This window comes from Anthonomus grandis, chromosome 16 (genome assembly GCF_022605725.1).
Source record: "Anthonomus grandis grandis chromosome 16, icAntGran1.3, whole genome shotgun sequence".
Lineage (NCBI taxonomy): Eukaryota > Metazoa > Arthropoda > Insecta > Coleoptera > Curculionidae > Anthonomus > Anthonomus grandis.
In genome coordinates, this window is record NC_065561.1 from 17,743,581 (window position 1) to 17,766,276 (window position 22,696).

General features: G+C 31.9%; 2 protein-coding genes and 1 long non-coding RNA gene across 3 annotated transcripts; 1 reads left to right on the forward strand and 2 right to left on the reverse strand.

Annotated features, from left to right (window-relative positions):
* The first annotated feature begins 465 nt into the window (after positions 1-465).
* LOC126745637 (transcription elongation factor S-II) lies at positions 466-9,099 on the forward strand. The gene is made up of 6 exons (XM_050453568.1): positions 466-683; positions 910-1,102; positions 3,901-4,116; positions 4,168-4,342; positions 8,380-8,486; positions 8,544-9,099. Exons 1-6 carry the CDS (start codon positions 615-617, stop codon positions 8,684-8,686), a joined length of 903 nt encoding a protein of 300 aa, XP_050309525.1. The 5' UTR covers positions 466-614; the 3' UTR covers positions 8,687-9,099.
* On the reverse strand, positions 8,948-21,655 carry LOC126745638 (putative defense protein Hdd11). The gene is made up of 5 exons (XM_050453569.1): positions 21,493-21,655; positions 17,440-17,673; positions 16,447-16,550; positions 16,301-16,389; positions 8,948-9,279 (listed from the first exon to the last, which is right to left on the reverse strand). The coding sequence occupies exons 2-5, from the start codon at positions 17,651-17,653 to the stop codon at positions 9,210-9,212; spliced, it is 477 nt and encodes a 158-aa protein (XP_050309526.1). The 5' UTR covers positions 17,654-17,673; positions 21,493-21,655; the 3' UTR covers positions 8,948-9,209.
* LOC126745639 (uncharacterized) lies at positions 10,053-16,289 on the reverse strand. The gene is made up of 2 exons (XR_007663625.1): positions 14,841-16,289; positions 10,053-14,781 (listed from the first exon to the last, which is right to left on the reverse strand). It is a non-coding gene; the product is annotated as an uncharacterized LOC126745639 (long non-coding RNA).
* Positions 21,656-22,696: the final 1,041 nt, after the last annotated feature.

Consider the following 22,696-nt stretch of genomic DNA (forward strand, 5'->3'; position numbering starts at 1 on the left):
AGGCGTGGTCCAATGCAGCGCCAAATTTAAATTTTAAAACTCCCACATAATTAATACTGATAAATGTGATTAAATTAAGTGGTGTTGACTCTACGTGTAAGAATTTTTTTACGTGTATGCACCCTTTAAGCTCTCCGGACCTTTGCACAGATATAGCGAAAAAAATCCAACTTTAGGGTCCCTTTATTTTTGTGCGAATAAGATACAAGATTGAGGTAAAATGAAATTACACAATTGTAATTTGTTTCATCCTCTTATTACTTAACTGGTGTTTTCTTCGTATATTAGGAAAATAATTAAGTTTACCGGATTTTCAAATCAGGGGTGTTCACCCTGTATACGCTACCACTGGAACAAAATTCTAAATTCCGGCAAAACGTTTAACCTTAACGTACGTTCTCTGCGGAAGCACCTTAAATCACGTCTACTGTCTTTTGTCAAAGTCAAAATTGTCAAACTACTGTATGTGGCTTATTATTTTTCGTTCTGTTTGATTTTCCGTGAGGTTGATCGGCTTCGATAGTCTCCGCGGTGCATTTTTCCTTAGATTTTCACCATTTTTAATTATTTTTATTATAAATTTCACTGAATTACGTAAGAACACTGTTAGCGAAATGAGCGTAGAAGAGGAAGTAATGAGGATCCAGAAAAAACTTAGTAAAATGACATCGGAAGATGGCAGCGTAGGTTTCCCGGGCTCAAAAATATCTTGAATAATCAAACCCCATTTGTCATAAAAGCATTTTTATATTTAGAACCTATGATTACGTTAAATAATACTTAATTATGCCGAAAATTTCAATATTTCACATACCAAATTACTACTTACACATAGTCTATAGATTTCACTGCAAACCCGCATTGTAATCCCATAGGACCAGTGCCTATGTACATGAAATACTATTTTAGGGACAAGAACAAGCCTTGGACCTTTTAAAGGAGCTTCAGAACCTTAAAATCAACCTTGATGTCCTAACAAAAACTCGCATCGGTATGACTGTAAATGCCTTACGGAAATCAAGCAAAGATGATGAAGTTATTGGTCTAGCAAAAACTTTAATTAAGCACTGGAAGAAGTTCCTAAATAGCTCTACAGATAACAGTGAGTCCCTAATATGTGATTACTATTCTTTAAATGTGTTAATGAGTTTAAGAGTAACAGTTCTTGACATTTTTTTCATTTGCATTCTGTTTGAAACCCAGTGCATGTAATATTGCACTGAGTGCATGTTTTCACACACCTTCGCAGGGAGGTCTTGTCAGTTCAGTGCATTTATTAACTATAAAATATGGTGATTAAATAATAAAATGTGCTGCTGTTTTATTTATATTAAGCAGTAGTGAATCAGACTCTGAAGATGAAATAGTAATGATTGAATGTTCCTCAAAGTGACATTGAGTGAATCCCTCAACCGAAAATTTTATAGATGTGATTACCAAATTCAATAATAAACAGGTAATCTTTCCTGTATTCTCTTAAATACTACATATCAATAAATTTGCAATGTATATAATTATAATAAAGATAATTGGTTACTAAATCTTTTCCAGTTTAGAAAATACATTAAATTGGAAAGGGTAAACACCTATAAATGAAGTCAAACTTCAAATCAAAAAAGTGAAAATGGTACAATTTACACTCAAGGTTTAAAAATTTCATGTCAAGATTTGTAATATTTTAAATAAGGGCCTATATGTTTCTCTTGGACCTTTGTGACATACATACTTAATAGCCTTTTTCTGTAACATAAAAACAGAATTAAACAGATATAGAGTATCGGCAGAATGCAATTCTACACTTATTAACATTGAAGTTTTTATTGTTTTTTACTATTTGGTTAATCCGCTAACTTTGAAGCTTAATAATTTAGTTTTTCCAATGTTTGAGGATGGGAGGGTAGGACACCCCACTGCTTAACCTTCATTAAGTCTTCTGACATATTTCTCATTAGTCATTGCTGATCAGTTACTGTATTGACAGCAAATACTGTAGTGTCCCTTTGTGTCCAGAGAAATCAAGTCATTGATGTATAGGAAAAATAATGTAGGGCCAATCACTCACCCTGTGGTTCTCCATGTTCTATTGAGCATACATCAGAAACATTATCCAAGGATCGAACAATTTATTTTCTACCTGATAAGAAAGATCTTAACCATTGCTGGACAAGACCTCGAAAACTATAGTTAAAGTGTTTGCCGAGCAGTACCTCTTGATTAACACAATTGAGTGCTTTTGAAAAATCAAGGACTGTGGCGGCAAACTCTCCAACTTAAACAAGAAGATAAATGTTAATATTTTTATTAAATAAATTAGTCTTCGTGATAAAACTGCATTTTGAAGTACATAATTGATGGCCTATACCAACGTTTAAATTTATATATTATGAGTAAATAATTTTACAAATTATTTCTTGAGCATAAAAGTTAGTAAAACCATTTATCATTAACACACAACATAAAATAGAAATGCAAACATTTAAAATTTATGCTCATCACAAAATAAAGCTCACTAAATCAAATATTTAGATATAAGTTAAATGTTAAACCTAAAACAGTCCATTAAAATCCAAAAATTCATTAAAATTATAGAAGCTATTTCTGAGCAAAAAGTTTCTTACTTTTGAGCCATAACACAGAGAGGTGAGATCCAAACATCTCTAGTTTGGATAACTTTAAAAATATACTTTTGATGTTAGATATTAGGCGCAAAAAACAGAGTAAACCTATCTAAGGTCTTTAAAAACATTGGTAAATATGTTCTTATAGAATATAGTTTACATAGTGGTGTGAAATAAATGTGCTGTACTTATAGGATTGTCCTATGTCCTTGTATTACAGGAATTGTCTAATCATAACCAACTGAATTCTTTCATTGATAGTTATTTACAAAAACATAATAAACTAGGCAGCATTTTATTAAAAAAGAAAGAACTTTGAACTTAATTTTTATCTACATGCAGCAAGGTTTCCTGTATTTCATTACTTTAACAATACAATAATAACTCTTGACTTTAAGTGTCACTGGTTTTTGCTGGAATAACGTTTATATTACAGTGATTATAGAGTGAGATTTAATTATTTCCTTGAACTCTCAGTTGCCTGGAACAATTATTAAATCATTTCCAAGCAGTTGAAAACCTGGGGTTTATCTGTCTGGAAGAAATAAGAAACCACTTCCAGGGAATTGAAGAGTTGGATTTAATGTAAATATAACCCTCCAAAACCAAGGTACTGTAATCAGTTTTACACCAAAAAACTGTTGCATTATGATAAACAGCAAGTGAAGACCATTCTTTTCATATCCTTGGTAATTAAAAGATACTGGATTATATGCCAAAGTTGCCTGATGTATGAATGGTGATTCTAATCATTTCTGTATCTTCACCATAGGTTAACATGGGCTAAACATGCAATATTAGCTAGTAAAAGAGAATAATTTGTCTTTGTTTTACTCCAATACTGAACAGCTATTTACCTTAGTCTTGGTATCTAACTTTAATAACATATTGAGTTCAATTTAAAGTTTAGGTCTGCAAATTAAGTTACAAAATGGCTACATTTGGCCTGTGTTACAAAATAAGGTACTGCCTTCTTTCTATTTTGGACACAGAGAAATGGGAACATAATATTATCTTATACATATTTTTCTATTGAAAAGTACTTTTATTGCCCATTTTTGTAACATGTGTTTAATTCAAGAATTTTATATTTATTTCATCCTATACATCCACAAAGGCTTCAGGTTTAATTTTAGTAGAAAAATGTCACAAATGTATGCACCCAAATGAGTTTTTTTAAGACATACTAGAACTTATATGAAGATTACTTTATTCACAGAATTGTGATCTCAGTTTACATATGTTTAAGAACTTGGCGGTATAAAGTTGGTGACTATTTTAGGTAAATCTTCTAGTTCATCAGATAATAAAGAAAGTAAAAAAGAAGAGAAGAAAAAGGAAGAGAAGCAAGAAAAAAAAGAAAAAGAAAGGGAAAAAGACAAGAAGCTGCCCAGTAGTTTTCCACCTAGTAGTGTAACCACGGATTCAGTAAGACTTAAGTGTAGAGAAATGTTGGCTGCGGCTATAAAAACCGACGCGAAGGATGACGATTTTGACGGTACGTGTTATCTTTATGGTTTGATTTACATTAATAAATGACTATTTATAGGCTGTGCCACACCAGACGAGTTAGCAGAAGAACTGGAAGAGGCCATATTCCAGGAATTTAAGAACACCGATATGAGGTACAAAAACAGGGTAAGGTCGAGGATTGCCAATTTAAAAGACCCGAAAAATCCTACTTTAAGGACGAATTTCAGAGTTGGAGCCATCGGCGCCCACAGGTAAATAAATAGCACTTGACAGTCCTAAAAAATTTAAATGTATTCTTAGGGTAAGTCCGGGATAGATGCCCTACTTTTTTTGTTAAGTTAATATCTCAAAACTTTTTTTTATTGAAGAAAAGTTATCTAATGTGTGAAGACTGTTATACTAATTAGACTTTTCCGGAATATATAACTGAAGGACACTTAAGATTTTTGACCGAAAATAACTAAAATATAAATCCGGAATGCTGGCCATCTCTCCCGAGTATCCGGGAGTGTTGCCCTTCGAGACTGGTAGTGATGCCCCACCAAGAAAAACAAGATAATTGCAAACATAAACATTTGTTTTCTTTTAATAAGTATTTTTCATTACACATTTAATGAAAAAATAATAATTAAACATAAAAGTATTTCGAAAAAACAGGGATATAACATTAACAAAATGTTTAAAAAACATAAAAATATTTTCTCGGTTTAATTACTAAATTAGAAAAGCAGTATTATTTCTTCTTAGACAAAAGCTTTTCACAAAGATTGCAAACGTTAATATATTTGCTGCAATTTTCATGATACCATGTTTTGCAGTACAAACATTGTATCCAATCGTCCTTTTTTTTAGTGGCACAATATTCTTCTCCACATCCGGTACAGCATTCATCTTCGCTTTTTTTTCATCAGAATCTTGATACACTATTTTCTTCACTACTGATTTCTGAGTCACTGTCACTTTTTTTTTTTAAATTGGTTTTCTTTTGTTTTAAGGCTTGTCTTTTTTTTTGGCATCTTATCGGGAAGTTGCTTTTGTTGGCCTTTTTTTGAAGTATTTAGTTTTAGTCGTTTTTTATTTAAATTTTCCTTCAAAGTAAGAATTGCAGCAACATTTTGACCACGTTTTCGTACTTTATTTACAGCACTGCAGTCTGGAACAGGAGATAACTCCTGAAGTAGTTTGCCTGGAGTTATTTCAAATGGTGTTTCATTTATGGTTATGTCATCGGAACGTTGTGTTTGCTCTGCATCTAATTTCCACAAAACTTCGTTTGGAAAAGGATTATCTGGTCGAGAAGAAGGGCCAGCAATGGGTTCAGCTAACGTGCTTGGAACAAACGGCAACTCCGGCTGAGTACAAACTCTTGCTTCGTCGGATTTTTTTTGATTTTCAGCAGGCATACCGTCATGCTGACGGTTCTCTGCATTTTCATCAATCAATTACGCATAATCCGGTATGATATCGGGATCGTATGGGCATATGCCTGTACTTTTAAATGCAGATATTGCATTTGAGGTTGTTGCTGCTTTTGCACAAGCCTCTGATATTAATGTACCAAATTGTAGCCTGCTAATTTTTCGTGAAGGATTTGATCTCATCCATTTATTGCACACGTTGTTCCACGCTGATTTTAGAGATTTAAAAACGGCTCGGTCCAAAGGCTGTAGGAAATGAGTTGTATGACTGGGTAAGCTTAGAATTATAACGTCATTCTCATCAGCATACTCAAGCGTTTCTCCAGAACTGTGATGCGAGGCATGCCCATCTACCAAAAGAAGAACTTTTCCTGGAGGTTTTCTAGGTTTTCTGTTAGCCAGCCACGAAAAATGTCAGAGTTTATATAGGCTGATTTTGCAGACATGTAAACATAAGATCCTGGTGGCATACCATCTTCATATTCAGCTTTTTTATTTTTTCCTTTCATAATAAAAACTGGCGGTAAAAATGTTCCTTCGGCATTACAACATGCAATCACTGTAATAGTCTCACCCTTTTCACCCGAGGTTATAGAAGAGACCTGTTTGGATCCTTTAGTAGCAATAACTTGTGTTGCTTTATTGCAGAGCTGCAAACCAGATTCATCCATGTTGTATATGTGTCCAGGTATAGTCATAATAATAATAATAATAATAATAATAATAATAAGCCTTTATTTCCAACAGGCAACTTGCCCAATAACAGGAAACAGTTGCAAAACAATGTAAAATATAGTTAAAAAAAACACACACAAACAAACCGAAAAGAATGAAAAGAAAAGAAAAAGAGTAAAGTAAAGTCACATTCTCAAAAGTTATCCAAAAAATTAGAACAAATAACTATTAATATGATATAAAAACCCAATTATAAAAGTTTAACAAGATAATCACATATTCAACAAAATTAAATTAATTTAACTGCAATATACCTACTAACTATAACTTAAACACATGGGCCCTAATCCTAAGAGTAATGATCCACCAAGATATCGATAATCACATGAACCGGAGAGAAATTTATATCGCACATGTGACAGATCCGATTAAATATAGCGCATATTGTATATAGTGGCGATTTCAACAGGATGTTAGTATGAGGCCTTGGCAGAAAGAATGTTAGGGGATGTCTAGCATTAAGCCTAGGCACCATGAAACGTACACTAGAAAGAAGTACAGGACTATCAATGAATCCATTCAGTAACCCATGCAGAAATTTTACAGAGAAGATCATTCTTCTGAGATGTAATGGATGTAGATTGAAGCGTTCCAATAGTTGTCGATGATCAAACCCTCTTACCGGATATATGCCATCCTGCCTGAAGGCCAAAAACTTAGCAAATCTACGCTGAACAGATTCAAGGAGACCAACATGATTCTGATAGAGCGGGTTCCATATAATGCAGCCAAACTCTAGTTTTGATCTCACAAAGCAACAGAAAAGCAGTTTTAATGTAGACTCCAAAGTAAAACTCTGAGAACTTCTAATTATGAACCCAAGCCTTCTCAGGGCTGACTTGACTATGTTATTGAAGTGTGGAACGAATGTAAATTCAGAGTCAAAGGTTATACCAAGATCAGTAATTTGCTCTAATCTACTCAAAATAGTATCATTAATAAAGTAATTAAAATTTAAGGGTGTTTTTGATCTAGAGTAACTGACCACACTACACTTAGCCGCATTCAAGCCTAACCTGTTAACAGCGCACCATACCTCCAATGTATTTAGACAGTTCTGAAGAAAAACAAGTCATGATATCATTTTCCTGTTAAATGGAAACCAAAAGTTCAAAGTACTCCGTTACACGTGGTCTTGACATTCTCACTGCCCGAGCAACAGACACGCCTTCAGATTTTCGTACCGATAATGAACTATTTCGCCTCAGAAACGAATTGAGCCAGTCATAACCCGCTCTCTCAGTGTCTACGTTAAATCTATGGTCTATACCAAGGGCTGTGGCAAATTTGTAAGCAATATGTCTTACATCATCACGTGTAGATGCAAAACCCCTTGACTGCATTTTTTTAATATGCAATACCAACTTTTCCTCATTGTGCTTGCCTAGCATTGAAGATGGTCCTAGGCCTGTTTTTTCGGTATTATTATTTGCCCGTCGGCGGCGCAAATAATAATACCGAAAAAATGTTCAATGTTCTTGAGGGAATTCCAAAGTTTCGGGAGGCTTGATTGATACCCATTTCACCACTTTCAATAGCCTGTAAAGCCGCAACCAACTCCTCTTTGGTCCAACAAGCCCTTTCTGGGCATTTGCGCTTGTATTCGGTAGGCATTCTGCAAAAAAGGCATACAATGTTTAAAACATACTCTTTAAAAATTTCAATGGGGCATCTATCCCAAATGCATGGGAGAGATGCCCCACCCCATAGTTTGTGACTAAGGTATATTTAGTAAACCTAAATAAGTTTAAATAGTCTCTTTGACATGCTATTATATAAATACCTTCTAAAATTTTGAAAACGCTTACAAAAAATAAATATTCACAAAATATTATACACTACAAAATAGATATCTTAAAAAAATAAACGTAAACAATTTCGGCGATGTTATTATCGCCACTGACTTTCGACATCAACTACACGTGGTCATTGAAAACCCAATCGTTACACACTAAAACAACGCGCCTCTAGCGGAATATATGTGAACCACGAGCCGTAGCCATCTCTCCCGATGGGGCGTCTCTCCCGGACTTACCCTAAAACCAGTTGTGATTATTCCAATGCATTCTTCATAAATCTTCTAGTAGTGTCATAGCAATTATTTGTGATATCATATTACATATTATTTTTTAAAGGTTGGCAACCATGTCGGCCGAAGAAATGGCTAATGATGAAATGAAGCAAATTAGGGATAAATTTAATAAGGAAGCTATAAACGATGCCCAATTAGCACAGGCTCAAGGTATGGGTCATAATTTAAAATTAATTTATATTCTTGATATAATTCTTGTAAATCTAGGTACGAAGACAGACATGTTAAAGTGTGGCAAATGCAAAAAACGCAATTGTACCTACAACCAGTTACAGACCAGGTCTTCAGATGAACCGATGACGACATTCGTCCTGTGTAATGAATGCGGTAATAGATGGAAGTTTTGCTAGAAATATTTGATGATCGGCACCAAATTTTTGTAAATTTGTGTAGTTTACATTAAGTGATGTAAACGCGTTTAAAATAGTCGAAACACTTAATTTAAGCTATAACGTTTTGTGGCTTTCGGTTTTAATATTTCACTGTGACAGAATAATATTATGTCAAATTTACGTCAATCATTGAATGATGAATTTAGTGAGAGGCATTGAAATGGTACAAAAATCAGGTATAAAGTTATTTACAACCTTATTTTAATGGAAACACAGTAATCCGGAAACAAATGTTTTTATTTGTTGAACATTTTCTTAATTTGATTCTTTATTAAACGTCTTATATTATGCTAGTAATTAAACTAATTAGGTTTAAGAAGGTACATTTTATGCCTTAAGTATTTGAATTGGAAAATAAAATTTTAACTGTGTTCGTCTTTTTTTTTCAATGGATAAATCTTGGTTTATTACATGCCAAATTTACTAAATTTTTATGATTTATTTTACAATTTAAAAAAAAGTCTAATTATAACGGAATGAATTATTCTACGGTGATAATTCCACTAGGTTTCTGGGCCCAGAAGGTGCCGCCATCTTCTGCCACAGTAGCGCTAAAAAATGACATATTAAATTAGAACCAGAGTGTCATATTAGTAGTAAGGAAATAGTGATTTGGTACCTACAATTATCTATTTACATTTTTCAAATTCACACACAGGCTGTTTTATAGATGGTGGGTACTTTAAGTGCGGATAGGTCGAATAAGGTAAAGTATGAAGCACATTTATATTTATTCAGTCTCTTTAAATGCGAATTATATCTGGTAACCTCATTTTGTAAGCTTAATTTCTTTTGTTCGATATAGGTAAAAAAAACTAGAAAATCCTATAAATCTTTATACGTTTTACAATTATTGTTATTAGCGAAGACGATCTATGATAAATGTAAGTGTATAAGCAGTCTTCATTTCTTCTCATATTATCTGTTGTAAGCTTTTGGTTTTTTTTTTAATTTTAGTTGTGGTTGACACCTTATTAATCAATTCTTCAAGGGAATTCAACTTTAAATGTACGTCCACTTTATTTTCATGCTACTGTCATGTTTTACTATAAAAATCCTCAGTTTAAAATAGTTTCGAATCATACTCAGAACAAATCTAAATGTACCACTTCGCTGGAATGAGCATACTATCGAAACGGCGAAAAAACTTCGAAAACTATATTACAAATTTTACCAGCTTCGAAACGTACTAAATGGAAAAACAATAAAAATAGTTTATAATTCCCTTGTAGAGTCTATTTTAAGATACTGTTTACCAATTTGGGGTGGTCTTCGCGAAACTGCATTCCAGATTTTAAAGGTGTGTCAGAACAAAATCTTAAAGATAACACTGCACAACAAATCGAAGGTTATTTTATGTTGACTGAAATATTTTTATTGTTGTTTACTAATTCGAGGCATCTGATTTCGAATCTGTCGTCAGTTTTACTCTAACAGCTCGAGTTGTTTAGATATAGCTACGTTCTTCTCATTTATCTTTATTTTTGGTTTTTTATCTATTATAGTCGCGTTTTAGATAAATTATTGTAATTTTCATCATGACTTCGCTAAGAAGGGTCTGCATTAACGATCCGAATTGTTTTGTTATATTTGTGGTGAATATGTTTTTCAAAAATTTCGATTGAATATGTCAGACTTTGTGAAACGAGCGTATTTAGAGTGTTTTGGTTTTCCTTTGGAAACAGATAACAAGTGCTGGGTGCCCAATATTGTGTGCAAAATTTGTGTTGAAGAATTACGTTTATGGGCCACTAAGAAGAGACTCTCTTTTAAATTCCAATCCCCAATGATTTGGCGTGAACCTTTAAATCATCACGATGACTGCTATTTTTGCGTTGTTAATATAAAAGGAATCAACAAGACGAACCGCTCCAAATGGATTTACCCCACATCAACATCAGCTGTGAGGCCTGTAAGGAGCTCAAAAGATACATCTTTACCATTACCATCTACATCTACAGAAAGTTCTGATGAATTGAATGAACTGAGTAGCATGAGCGATGACGAGTTTGTTCCAGAAAATCTCTTTGAACCAAAACCATTCGATCAAAGTGCACCTGATGATTTAATTAAAGACCTTGGACTATCCAAAACTTCGTCTGAATTATTGGCCTCCAGATTAAAATAGAGAAATCTTTTAACTAAAGAAACTAAAGTTTCTTATTACCGCACTCGAGAAAAAGACTTACTTCCCTTTTTCGCTGAGGAGGATAATTTTGTATTTTGTACTAATATTTCTGGTTTAATGACTGCCATGGGCTTGCAGAAATATGAACCAATCGTTTGGCGTTTATTTATTGACTCGTCAAAACCGAGTTTGAAGTGTGTACTATTGCACAACGGAAATAAACTAGGCTCCATACCAATAGCACATTCAACTAAAGTTAAGGAAGAATACCCCACAATAGCACTGGTCATGAACAAAATCAAATATAACGATCATAAATGGGTGATTTGCGTTGATCTTAAGATGGTGAACTTCCTTTAAGGACAACAAGGAGGCTACACTAAATATCCTTGTTTTATGTGTTTATGGGATAGTAGAGCAAAATCAGAACATTGGTCAAAAAAATAATGGCCCTCTAGGGAAGCACTATTTCCAGGTAGTCTTAATGTTATAAATGAACCTCTAGTGCCACGAGATCGTATCATATTGCCACCCCTGCACATTAAACTAGGTTTAATGAAGCAATATGTTAAGGCATTAAATAAAATTGGTGAATGTTTCAAATATATTTCAAGGAAATTTCCAAGTCTAAGTTCAGAAAAACTCAAGGCAGGTATATTTGATGGTCCACAAATTCGCAAGTTGGTAAACGATCCTAATTTCACCAGCTCAATGTCAGAAATTGAGAAGAATGCATGGGATTCCTTTGTTTGGGTTATCCAAAATTTCTTAGGTAATAGGAAGGGTGATGATTACATTGCGCACGTCAAAGAGATGTTGTCACACTTCCAGCGACTTGGATGTAACATGAGCATCAAAGTGCACTTCCTACACAGCCATTTACACCATTTTCCTGAAAATCTCGGTGACATGAGTGAAGAACAGGGTGAACGATTCCACCAAGATCTTCGAACCATGGAGGAACGATTTCAGGGTCGCTGGGATGCATATATGTTGGCCGATTTTTGCTGGAGTATTCAGAGTAGCAGTTCATTCAAAACTAGTAGAAAATCATATAAAAGAAAATTCCTGAGTGTATAGTTCTTGTAATTATAAATGTTTGTATGTTGAGTGTATTTTTAATTCCCAAAAAATACTCCCTCCTTTTAACTCAAAAACTAGAGCTGACACATATAAACTGATGACATTATTTAATATCAGCATTAAAAATAAGCCTAGAATCATAAAAATATTCCATGCAACATACATGCTGTTGGGCGGTGTAATTAATCCTTATTCTGAATTTAATGTTTTAAACCTAAGAGGATTATTTGTAAGTACAAGTCTTTATTTCTCAAAAAAATAAAACATATTTTCACTGAGCTTGATCATCATTATGCACCCGTTCTAAAAGAAATAATGAAATACAATCATATTTTTTCACAACAAATCTCATTTGCAAAGAAATATATTATTTTTGCTTCCGAAAATTCTTAAGATTTTACCGCAAAATTTAAAAACAAAAATTGAGAGAAGTCCTAACCAAAAAAATTTAAATATTGAACTAACACAGCTTATTACACGAAATTATAATAAGTTAAAAAAGTTATTGATAATAGCTATTTATGTATCCAGGGCATTGTAAGGACGATAATGCCCGGAAGGTGGAAATAGTAGCCCGAGGGCTAGGTTTCCGCCTGATGGGCATTAGAGTCTAACTATGCCCGTGGTGCATACAATGCTTTATGTTTTACCTAAAAATTGATTTTTATAAACAAAAAATAAATAAATATTAATTAAAAAATAGTGTCTACCTGTACACGTAGTTATAAGTACATACCTACCTACAGAAATTTATCAAGTGACTTGCAGTGATTATTTAAGTTTGACTTTGATGTTTCTGTCAGTTGGCATTTTTTCTTTAAATATTTGCTTAAAATGGAAGAAATTCCACAAAATATAAGAGAAAAGGCCATAAAATCTTTTGCCATTTAAATCAAGGCAACAGTATGATCGGGAGTATGGCATATTTGGTATTTGGAAAGATGCCAACGCAATTGTTCAAATAACCGAAACCGTTCTAATGGCATATATTTAGGAACTGGTAAGTTATTGATTTTATTTTAATAGGTACATATGTTTAACAAATTGTAATATTTTTAGTCGGAAAATACAGTCCGAACTCTTTCTGGACCAAGTATTCTACCCTAAGGTCTACGTTAATGGTCTATAAAAATATAGACATCTCGCAATACCATCGTCTCATAACTTTTTAAAAAGTTAAGTCAAAAGGAAATGTCTCGAAGAAGTGTAAAGTTTTGAAAGGAGAACAAATAATAAAATTTATTAAGAAGGCTCCTGGTGATACCTACTTGGTACACAAAGTCATATTGGTAATGGGTGTTTTTGGTGGTTTAAGACGAGATGAGTTGGTCAAAATGACCATTGATGATATTGAAGATAGAGGAACGGTCTTGGCTATAAAGGTACCAAAAACTAAAACTTCAACTTCAAAAAGTTTTACTATCATTGAAGAAGATTTAGGCGCTTTAAATTTAATAAAAAAGTATGCAGCATTAAGACCAGCTGGAATAAAGGAGCGAAGATTCTTTTTTACCTATAGAAAGAGTCGCTGTACAGTACAACCTGTTGGAAAAAATACCATAGGAAGCGTCCCAATATTGATCGTAAAATTTTTAAAACTGGATAATGCAGAAGCTTATACCGGCCACTGTTTGCGTCGCACATCGTCAACTTTACTTGTTGAGGCAGGTGCTTCGTTTGAAATGCTAAAACAACATGGGAAATGGAAAATCTCTTCAGTAGCTGAAGGATATATAGAAGAAAGTATTTCATCCAAAAAGAAAGTAGCCAAAATGATTGCCAATTCAGTTAATTCCGTATCGACTATTGAAAATTCTTTAATGGACAATTTACCAACTATACAAATTCCCATATATATCATTTTAAATAGGACACCCTGTATTTTATTACACATACATATAAGCTATACAGGGTGTCAGGTTTCAAACTTCTGGAAGTGATAAATCATGTAAAAGTAAACTTTTTTTTTTAATAAACATAAAATGTCCGGAAGTGGTTTGTTTTCAAGATACAGGGTGTTAAACTTTGTAAAATTTTTTTTTTCATATTTGTATGTAAGAAATGCGTTTAATGATTTAAATGAAAATTTAATTTAATTTAAATAAAATGATATTGGCAAATTTTAAACTTATACAATGTGTATAATTGCTCAATTATACAGATTGTATAATTAAAAAAATAAAAATTAAATAATTCCTGTTTGAAACTACATCATATCTAAAATTAATTATTTTTTTATGTATTGTTTTCTACTTTCTGTCTTTTTAATTTGCAGATAAAAAACGAAGTAATTCTAAAAATGTACCTGTACCATTGGCATTAAGAAAAGAAGTTTGAACAGATTTTTAAGATTAAGAAGTGGGATAACAAAAGCCACCACTCACAGAATCGCAGAAGACACCACGATGGACCAAAAAAAATTTTTGTATTAAATGGATGTTTATTCTTTATTATGAGAGAAATAAAATTGGATAAGCAATAAAATTTCCGGGCATTATCATAATGCCCTAGGTGTGATAGCAGGTATTATTGCTACCATAACATATTCCGTTTCTAAGGTATTATAAATCAATAATAGACAGGTAAAACATAATAGCTATTTAAAGTGCATTTGTTAATTATTTTTGATTATCAGTTTACGTAGTTGCCATTTGTCATAAAATATAATCCCCTGAAAGTTGACTCACTTGTTTTGCAATTTTGTTTGAATTTTTAATTTCCTCCTAGTTACTGCTTGTGCCTCCTCCGCTCCTCTGCTCCTTACAAAGGAAACAAAAACTTTTTTTTGTCTTTGTATCAATGTAGGAAATGAAAAATTTTGAACACAGGCCTAATTTGTGGTCTAGTAAAATTTTTCGTTTAGAGATAATATGAAAAATAAGAATCACAAAAAAAACATACATCAGCAAGTCAAAGATGTTCACCTTATATAACGTAAATATTAATAGATTAACGGGTTACAAAGTCAACGGTCTCAGAGTATGTTTATTTAAAAAAAAAACACATGTTTCGCCCTAAGGCATCATCAGTTCTAAAAGTAGAAAGCAACCCTAGTATAAACAACAACAATGCATAGACACCAATTACAATATTAAAATACGACTTACCTACTTTTAATATTGTTGTTTTTTATAAATTAGGGTTGCTTTTTACTTTTAGATCTGATGATGCCTTAGGGCGAAACACGTGTAATTTTTTTTTTGGAATAAATATATTCTTAGACTTTGTGTGCCTTCAATCTTTGAATATTTATTATTAAGAGGTCTCGATGAGAAAAATATGACTACTTTTTTGAATTATATAGGGTAAAATGAGTATGCTTCCAACTTTAACTAGAAATATCAAAAACTATTAAATGTTTTCCATTAAGGTTAAACAGTTTTTAATGCCAAAATGTAGATTATTAGTCACTTATTATAAGTCACTGGTGTAAATGCAGCTCACGTATCCTATATTTATATAATTATTTTTTTTGTATAAGTATCATGTAAGTGTATTTTGTTTGGTTGAAAATAAGTGCTTTTACACGGATGTTATATTTTTATAAATAGATATATTAAATTGTAGAGACACAAGATTTTGTTTTCCTAGCTGTATCCTATTTACTAATGTAATTTTATTTGATTACAATTATGTATGTACATACATTTGTATTATGCCAAGACTTTTAATTGAGCATTAATAATTTCTTTTAATTTGTGCAGAATTTAACGTTCGTCAAAGCTATGCCAGAATGTACTATTTTATTTGGGTTTTTGTATATCTTTTAGAGTCCTAAGGATGATTTCGTATCGAAATCGAAACGTCCAAAATATATAAATCGATCGTCTGAAGTAGTTTTTTTAACCTATACAAAAAAAAAAAATTAAGCAATTAAAAACAATATTTATTTAAAACCTTTGAAGGTGGTAACATTAAAGTGATCAACCTGTCTTTTTATATAAAGAATTTTTTATTGAATGCATAATAACAAAAAAAATGTATTGCAAACTCGTATTTCCTCTTGAAAAGAATAAATCTATAGACAAAAGAATGTCCCAAACAATAACACACGACCAATCATAAAATCTTGGTTTTCTCAACTTTCAATTTTTTAAACCCGTTTAATTATTTTTCCATTTTATGGTTTTATTTATGTTCATTTAAATATCAGCAGGTTGTTCCTAATGTGACAAAAAATAACTTTAAAAATCATTATGTTATTTGCTTATATATTGTTTCACATGACTTTTATATCGGCTACTGCATGTTATTTGTTATAAAAGAGGAATGTGTTGGTATTACGAGGAGTCTAGCTGTGACAATGATATAGATGGTCTTTTACACCTTTACTGTATATTAATTAATTTAATATAACTTACTAAACGGTATATTTTCCAGCCTTAGCAGGAGCCTTCCAGGTTACATACATCTCCTTCTTTTCCACGGAGTTTTTGTGGGTAGCACCGCTCTGAACAAGGAAATATTTGTTATACTTAATCACTTAAATATTTTTTTCAATACTCACAGCTTTAGTTCCGTGACAATTTACTGTTTTCAGATATTTATCATCGCCGGGGATTTGGAAGGAACCTACGGCCTTATTGCCGTCACGTACTTGTAGGAAGAATCCTAGAAAAAATAATTTGAGCCATATATATCTTATCTAATTTAATATTAATCTATATTTAATATAAAAACAGTGCTATTAGATTGGATATTATAGACGAAAAATAATGATTTTTCAAAGGAATTTCTTACTGGGCAAATGTTTGGGGTGGGTGGGGGGAGGAGGCAAGGGTTTGTTGATGAAAAACAATGTTTTTGCAGAAAAAATTAAATCATTGTAGACGGAACAGTATCATCATTTTTCAATCAAATTTGTTTGTAAATATACGGTGTGATGAGTTGTTTTTTACATTAATGTATTGTGATGTTTTATGTGTGCCGTTGTTTTTAACCTTTTTATGGACACTTTGTGATAATGTCATGTTTCCCTTGACAATGGTTTAACAACCGAAACGCGTCGGGATTTTTGAAATAAAGATTGTGAAGACAACAGGACCCTTCGCCTAATATTTTGCTTTACTAATAGATAAATTAATTACAAAATACAACACATATTAAACAAATATTCGGTCGATTAAGAAAACTATATATTGTATGAAAAATTGGAAAATCGATTTGACATTATATTGTCTGAGAGATAGTGAACTCAAACATCTTATTCTAGACATTCAATCCTCTAAGTTACAAACGAATTTTGAAGTTGCTTCTTTCGTAGGGTTTCTAGACAGTCTTAGAACATTAAAAGACATGATTAATTACTTATAAGGTCGCTCTTGCATCGCAGGTACCCACAACCCTACGACGAAGGAGATTTTAATGTAACGATTCGGTTTTAGAGTGTCACTTATTAATGTAAGAAATTAACCGCTCCCTTATCAACTCTTTAAAATCAAAAATGATTTTTGAATTATTAAAAAAAAGCCTTAATCTATAGCTAGAACAACAACTATACCTTTGAACGCTTTTCCGTCGATTCCAATTTTCACCTCGTCTCCAGACTTAACCTGAGCCTTTTCGATGCTGATTTTGTACGGCATGCGTGACTTTTGGGGATCCACGGGGTGCTTAGGGGTCATGTCATCACAGACCCCTTCTGGGGCGCCGGCCGAGTAGGCCCACGCAGATGCGACAAGTGAGAGTACAGTAAAAGCTATGAGTTTTGACATTGTGATTGGCTTGGGTATATCTGAAATTAAAAGGGTTTTATATAGTTCTGATGTTCCATTTATCATATTTTTAAGAGATTTCTCACATTTGTTTCTTTCAACATAAGAATAAATAAACGAACAAGTTGTTTGCTGTTTTTTAATATCATTTGTGGACATTCAGTCCGAATAGGTATGTAGTTGGAATTTAAAAGAATTGCCAAGATGATGTTTTACAGAATTTAGGGCGTTTCATATTTTGGAACTTGAAGTGCCGTCAATTATACCTACATTGGTAAATGCAAATTTTATGTAGGATACATAGATTATTACATTACATTGTATGAAAACATTGCTCTGATGAAGATGTGTTTCCTATAGAGCAATCTCTTAGAAATCATCTACGAAGTTTTTGGAAATTTTTAATTCAATTTAATTAATTTGTAAATCCTTGTCAATTTTTTTAAATGCCCACATTTTCTCCCTTTTGTAAACAGAATCGTATATGAAAACCAAAAAAAACTGCAATTTCTTCAAAATTTCTTGATTTATTTAAAAAAAAAGTAAATTTCCACTTATTTGCGATAAAAAATGGCACAACTATTGCATTTTTCATAGCGATACGTCTCGATTTTGAAAAAGGGTTTTTTCATGTTTACTCGAAAACCTTAAGGTCATGTGAGAAAAGTATAGATACAAAAACTATAGATTTTTTTATCATCTATAATTTTCTTAAAAAGCATTTTTCTCTCAGGCAATTATTTTCTGCAAAAAAAAAAGGTTTTTCATTAATATTACCCTTAGCCCCCCACCCACCCCACGCAACTTACCAGTGAGAAATTGTTTGCAAAAATCATTGTTTTCCAAAATAATACATATGAATAACAGCTGGTTTCGTTGTTAATATCCAATCTAATAACACAGTTTGTTTATATAAATTTGATATAATTATATACATATATATTACTAAATATTTAATACAAAATTAGATTGCATATTATGGACAAAAAAACAGTGATTTTTCAAAGGAATTTCTTACTGAGAAAATGTTTGGGGTGGGTGGGGGGTTAAGGGTTGTGTTGTTGAAAAACAATGTTTTTGCAGAAAATATATCTGCAATATTTAATATAGTTACACTTACACAATATTTAAATTTGATATAATTTTATATGTAAATATACAGTGTAAAACAGCGTTATTGGATAATGTAGACGAAAAACAGTAATTTTTCAGAAGAGTTTCAAAATCAAATATTTAAGGTGTAGTAATCGAGTTTAACTATATAAGTAAATCACGTGTCAGTTTTTTTAAATGACTAAATGTTCTCCCTTTTTTAAACAGAATAGTATATCTTGATCATATACAGCTAATAAATAAACCAAAACCAAAAATTTACTAAAAAATCGTTGAATAAATATATATTTAACGATAATAATGCATGATGCGTTGCTTGGGAAATATTTTTCCCAAATGTACCACCTAATTGCACCGATTCAGTATCTAAGTATAAATCAAGTTTCTCAGTATGGCATAACAATCTCTGAAATGTATTCTTAGCTGAGTACATTGGATGCTTGCAAGCGTCCTGGGCCTGATCATCTTTAGAGCATCGCATCTTTATTATCTCAAGATCTTTGTTTATATTATTTAATTGATCCCCAAAAACAGGTGCTTTCCCTGATTTTTGGATATCAAACTTTGTTACGCCTATTCTAAGTCTGGGAACACTCAGCTTATAAACTTCAGCTAATAAAGCAATAGGTATCCTTAGTACTATCCCAATAAAGCTTTTTGATAGGATTCTTCACGGTATCTTGGTGTTGTAATTAATTACAGACAATTTGGTTTTATGTCTACTAAATTTGTTATGCAGTATTTTGAGGAGGGTTGTCACGTACATGCAGTGTATACGGACTTCAATAAAGCTTTTGAGGGCCTCAATCATGCAATTTTGTTAAGCAAAAACGGACTTATATATGTGGATAAAAAGCTGCTTATCTATAACCATAAGACGATTGTTCAACTGGACAATTTTAAATAAAATAAAGTACAAGCTCCATCTGGTGTTTCTTGTAAAATGTTTTATATTTTGGAAATTGGGCAATTGCTTGTTGGAAGAGAAATAAATATTGAGGGTAAAAATATGTGTCATAACTTCAATAAATTCCAAAAATCCGTTCATTTTATGATATGCAGTAGAAGCTATTATAGGTATTAACCTAATACAAAGTGCAATTTTTAAATATAGCCATTTTAGAAATATAATTGAAATTCAACAAAATACTGATTCCGGCAAAAAGAAATCTTATTAAGCAACAAATCTTGCTTAATTAGATAAATACGTACGTACGTATGTATTTTAAAGTGTATGTAGAGTGCAGGCCGATATTTTACCTAAAAACCCAGATAAAATATATGAATAAATGGCAATTAAGCAAACGTTACGAAATTTTTAATAATATTCTTGGCTTGACTGGAACCCCATTTATACACTTGCCTAATTTGCATCGTTTGTTCCCATATGCATTCATTAAAAAATAAATAAATAAATAAGTACATACAACAAGTAATAATGATATTAAATATTTAGAATCATTTTAATAATAACATTAATTATTATTTTGAAGGTTTTATTAAAAAAACTAATGGCAATCATAAGAGTTTGTAAATTTACCTTGAAATTTGGTACGGATTTTTTAATTAAATTAGTTTTTATGATTTGTCTTTAGTTTACGAAGGAATCTTGAATAGACGTGAAGTTTGTCATGTTAAACAAATTTTTGTTGTAACTGGAGGAAAAATATTAGATTGTCTTTATAACATTAGATTTCCACAATCATATTAAAGATTATAGAAACTAATAGTCGTTTAAACTCGTACAGGAGGACAATAAGAAACTATGTATAATGGTATTTAATTTATTTAGGATCTAATTAAAATAAAATCTAAAAAATAAATGGACCAACTCAATGGAAGTCATTATACATCTGTTACTGACCAACCTTTTCTTCTGTATTAATAGATTGTGGATATACAATATGAAAATTATGAATAGATAAGATAAAAAAGCAAAGTAATGACCCTCTGAAAGAGAATCTGATTGACAAGTAGGTATTGGACATTCAAAAAGGCAGGAAAGCACAAAAAAACGCAGAAGCAAAGGTTTAAAGAACTTCATTTGGATTTCACTCCATAGACATATTATAGGGATTCTTTGGCATTAATTAGTTATAGAACCTTGCATGTACAATGTTAAACTTAGCTATCTGTAAAGGCAGACCAAGGATTAGTTGTTAAATTTAGCATGAAGAATTTTACGCGAATACTTGCTGACCAAATGTTAAGTTTTTTGCATAAAAATCTCATGTGTACATATTTGTATATGGATTTTAAAAATAAACGTAGCTTGATTCTATTAACCTTCTACTGTGGCGTTTGATAGGTAATAGAAGAACAGACTTTCATAAGAAAACTTCGTTAAAGAATGAGAAAGGTACAGGGCGTCAAAATTTCAGATTATCATAAGAATATAGAACATGTCTACGTAATAATTAAAACTATTTAATGAACTTTCCCAGTGCCATAGATACTGAAGATCCTCACCACCCCAAAAGTCTAAATAAATAGGAAATCAAAAAACTGAATTTTCTTTGTAAAGTATCCAATCATATTAATATGATCAAAATTGAAGATCTTAAATTCTAATTTAAGAATACTCTATTAAAACTAACTCCTAAAAAAAATTATGTCTTGCAGAATTATATTTTCTTTACTTAATATATCAACTTTTTCCACATTTCTCATTTTATATATAGGCTGTTGCCTACATTTTAATAAACACTTATAGAACTTATACATACCAAAAAGGAATTATTTAAACCGTTCTATATGTTACCGGGTCACGCACCGCACTGATACGCCGACGACCAAGAACTTCTAAATTTTACTTTCGATTCGATCCATCAATCTTGTGGTTGTGGAGAAGGGGTGGCAGATCAAGTAACAACGCAACACGCTAAGTAGCAGAATAACTTTATTCATTACCTAACATTCGGTGTCATTACATAATGGGAACAAGTTCTCTTTGCTTGGCATACGAGGTTTTCTTTGAAGGTTCCTATATACCTAGTTTACTTCAGGAGTTTGTTATATTCTTTCTAACTACATACATAGATTTATTTATTTACTACTATAGATTTAATGTATCTTTCCAAAGAACAACCGCATGGAGCTTCTTCGGAGATCAACTCAACTTGGAGATCAATTAAACGATTTCGTAATGACCACCATCTTCCAATATGCAGAAGACATTCCAACACGCATATAGCAATGGATTAACTAGTGAAGTTTGACACTTAATTCCAGGAAGACGCAGGTCGAATGTACATTTCCAAATAGAAATGCATGCCACCATTTGCAAACACTCCGATGAATCTTTGACCACAGTCTCTCATAATCCCACCATGCTCTTGAAAATCTAAGGGACCGCATTCTGTATATACATCTTTGACCTGCTCTAGCTCACACCCAATCTAACGCCCATTGATTTCTTCTCTTGGATCATTTGAAACCAGTCTTGTTTAACATACATTAACCTACTTCAATAGAAGACCATATAGGCAATTTTTTCTATTTCTTGAAGCGAATATAAAATTAAATTTCTAAAAACCCAATCTAGTGTATAGTCTTACGGTAGGTATATGCAATTTTATCAAAGGTAAACCACTTTTTTTTTTTAAAATCAAGATTCAATTGATAGCTGGTGTTAGTGAGGTAGGTACATATATTAATTTAATTTGTTGCAACACTTGAACATAAGTAATTTAAATTGCTACAATAATAGGCGTGGGTGGTATTTGAAAAATTATCATTTATTTAACAATGTAGGAATCTACAAACGAATAATAAGACTTATTTTTACACTATAATAAAATTCGTCAAAATCATAACAATCTAATGAGTTAAGCATTCGTGTAATTGAAGCCTTAATTATTTAAATACATAAAATGAAATTTAATTTTTTCCATATAAACGAGGCGCTGTGAAAGGGAAGTCATTAAATAT

What these genes read in the sequence shown, in the direction of transcription:
- LOC126745638 (XM_050453569.1), bottom strand. Translation starts at nt 17,653, where the DNA reads ATGTCAAAACTCATAGCTTTTACTGTACTCTCACTTGTCGCATCTGCG. An exon ending in CGACGGAAAAGCGTTCAAAG is followed by an intron (nt 16,551 to 17,439) that starts GTATAGTTGTTG and finishes TATTTTTTCTAG; the next exon opens with GATTCTTCCTACAAGTACGT. An exon ending in GCTGGAAAATATACCGTTTA is followed by an intron (nt 9,280 to 16,300) that starts GTAAGTTATATT and finishes GTCATTTTTTAG; the next exon opens with CGCTACTGTGGCAGAAGATG.
- LOC126745637 (XM_050453568.1), top strand. Translation starts at nt 615, where the DNA reads ATGAGCGTAGAAGAGGAAGTAATGAGGATCCAGAAAAAACTTAGTAAA. An exon ending in TGACATCGGAAGATGGCAGC is followed by an intron (nt 684 to 909) that starts GTAGGTTTCCCG and finishes ATACTATTTTAG; the next exon opens with GGACAAGAACAAGCCTTGGA. An exon ending in CCAATTAGCACAGGCTCAAG is followed by an intron (nt 8,487 to 8,543) that starts GTATGGGTCATA and finishes TTGTAAATCTAG; the next exon opens with GTACGAAGACAGACATGTTA.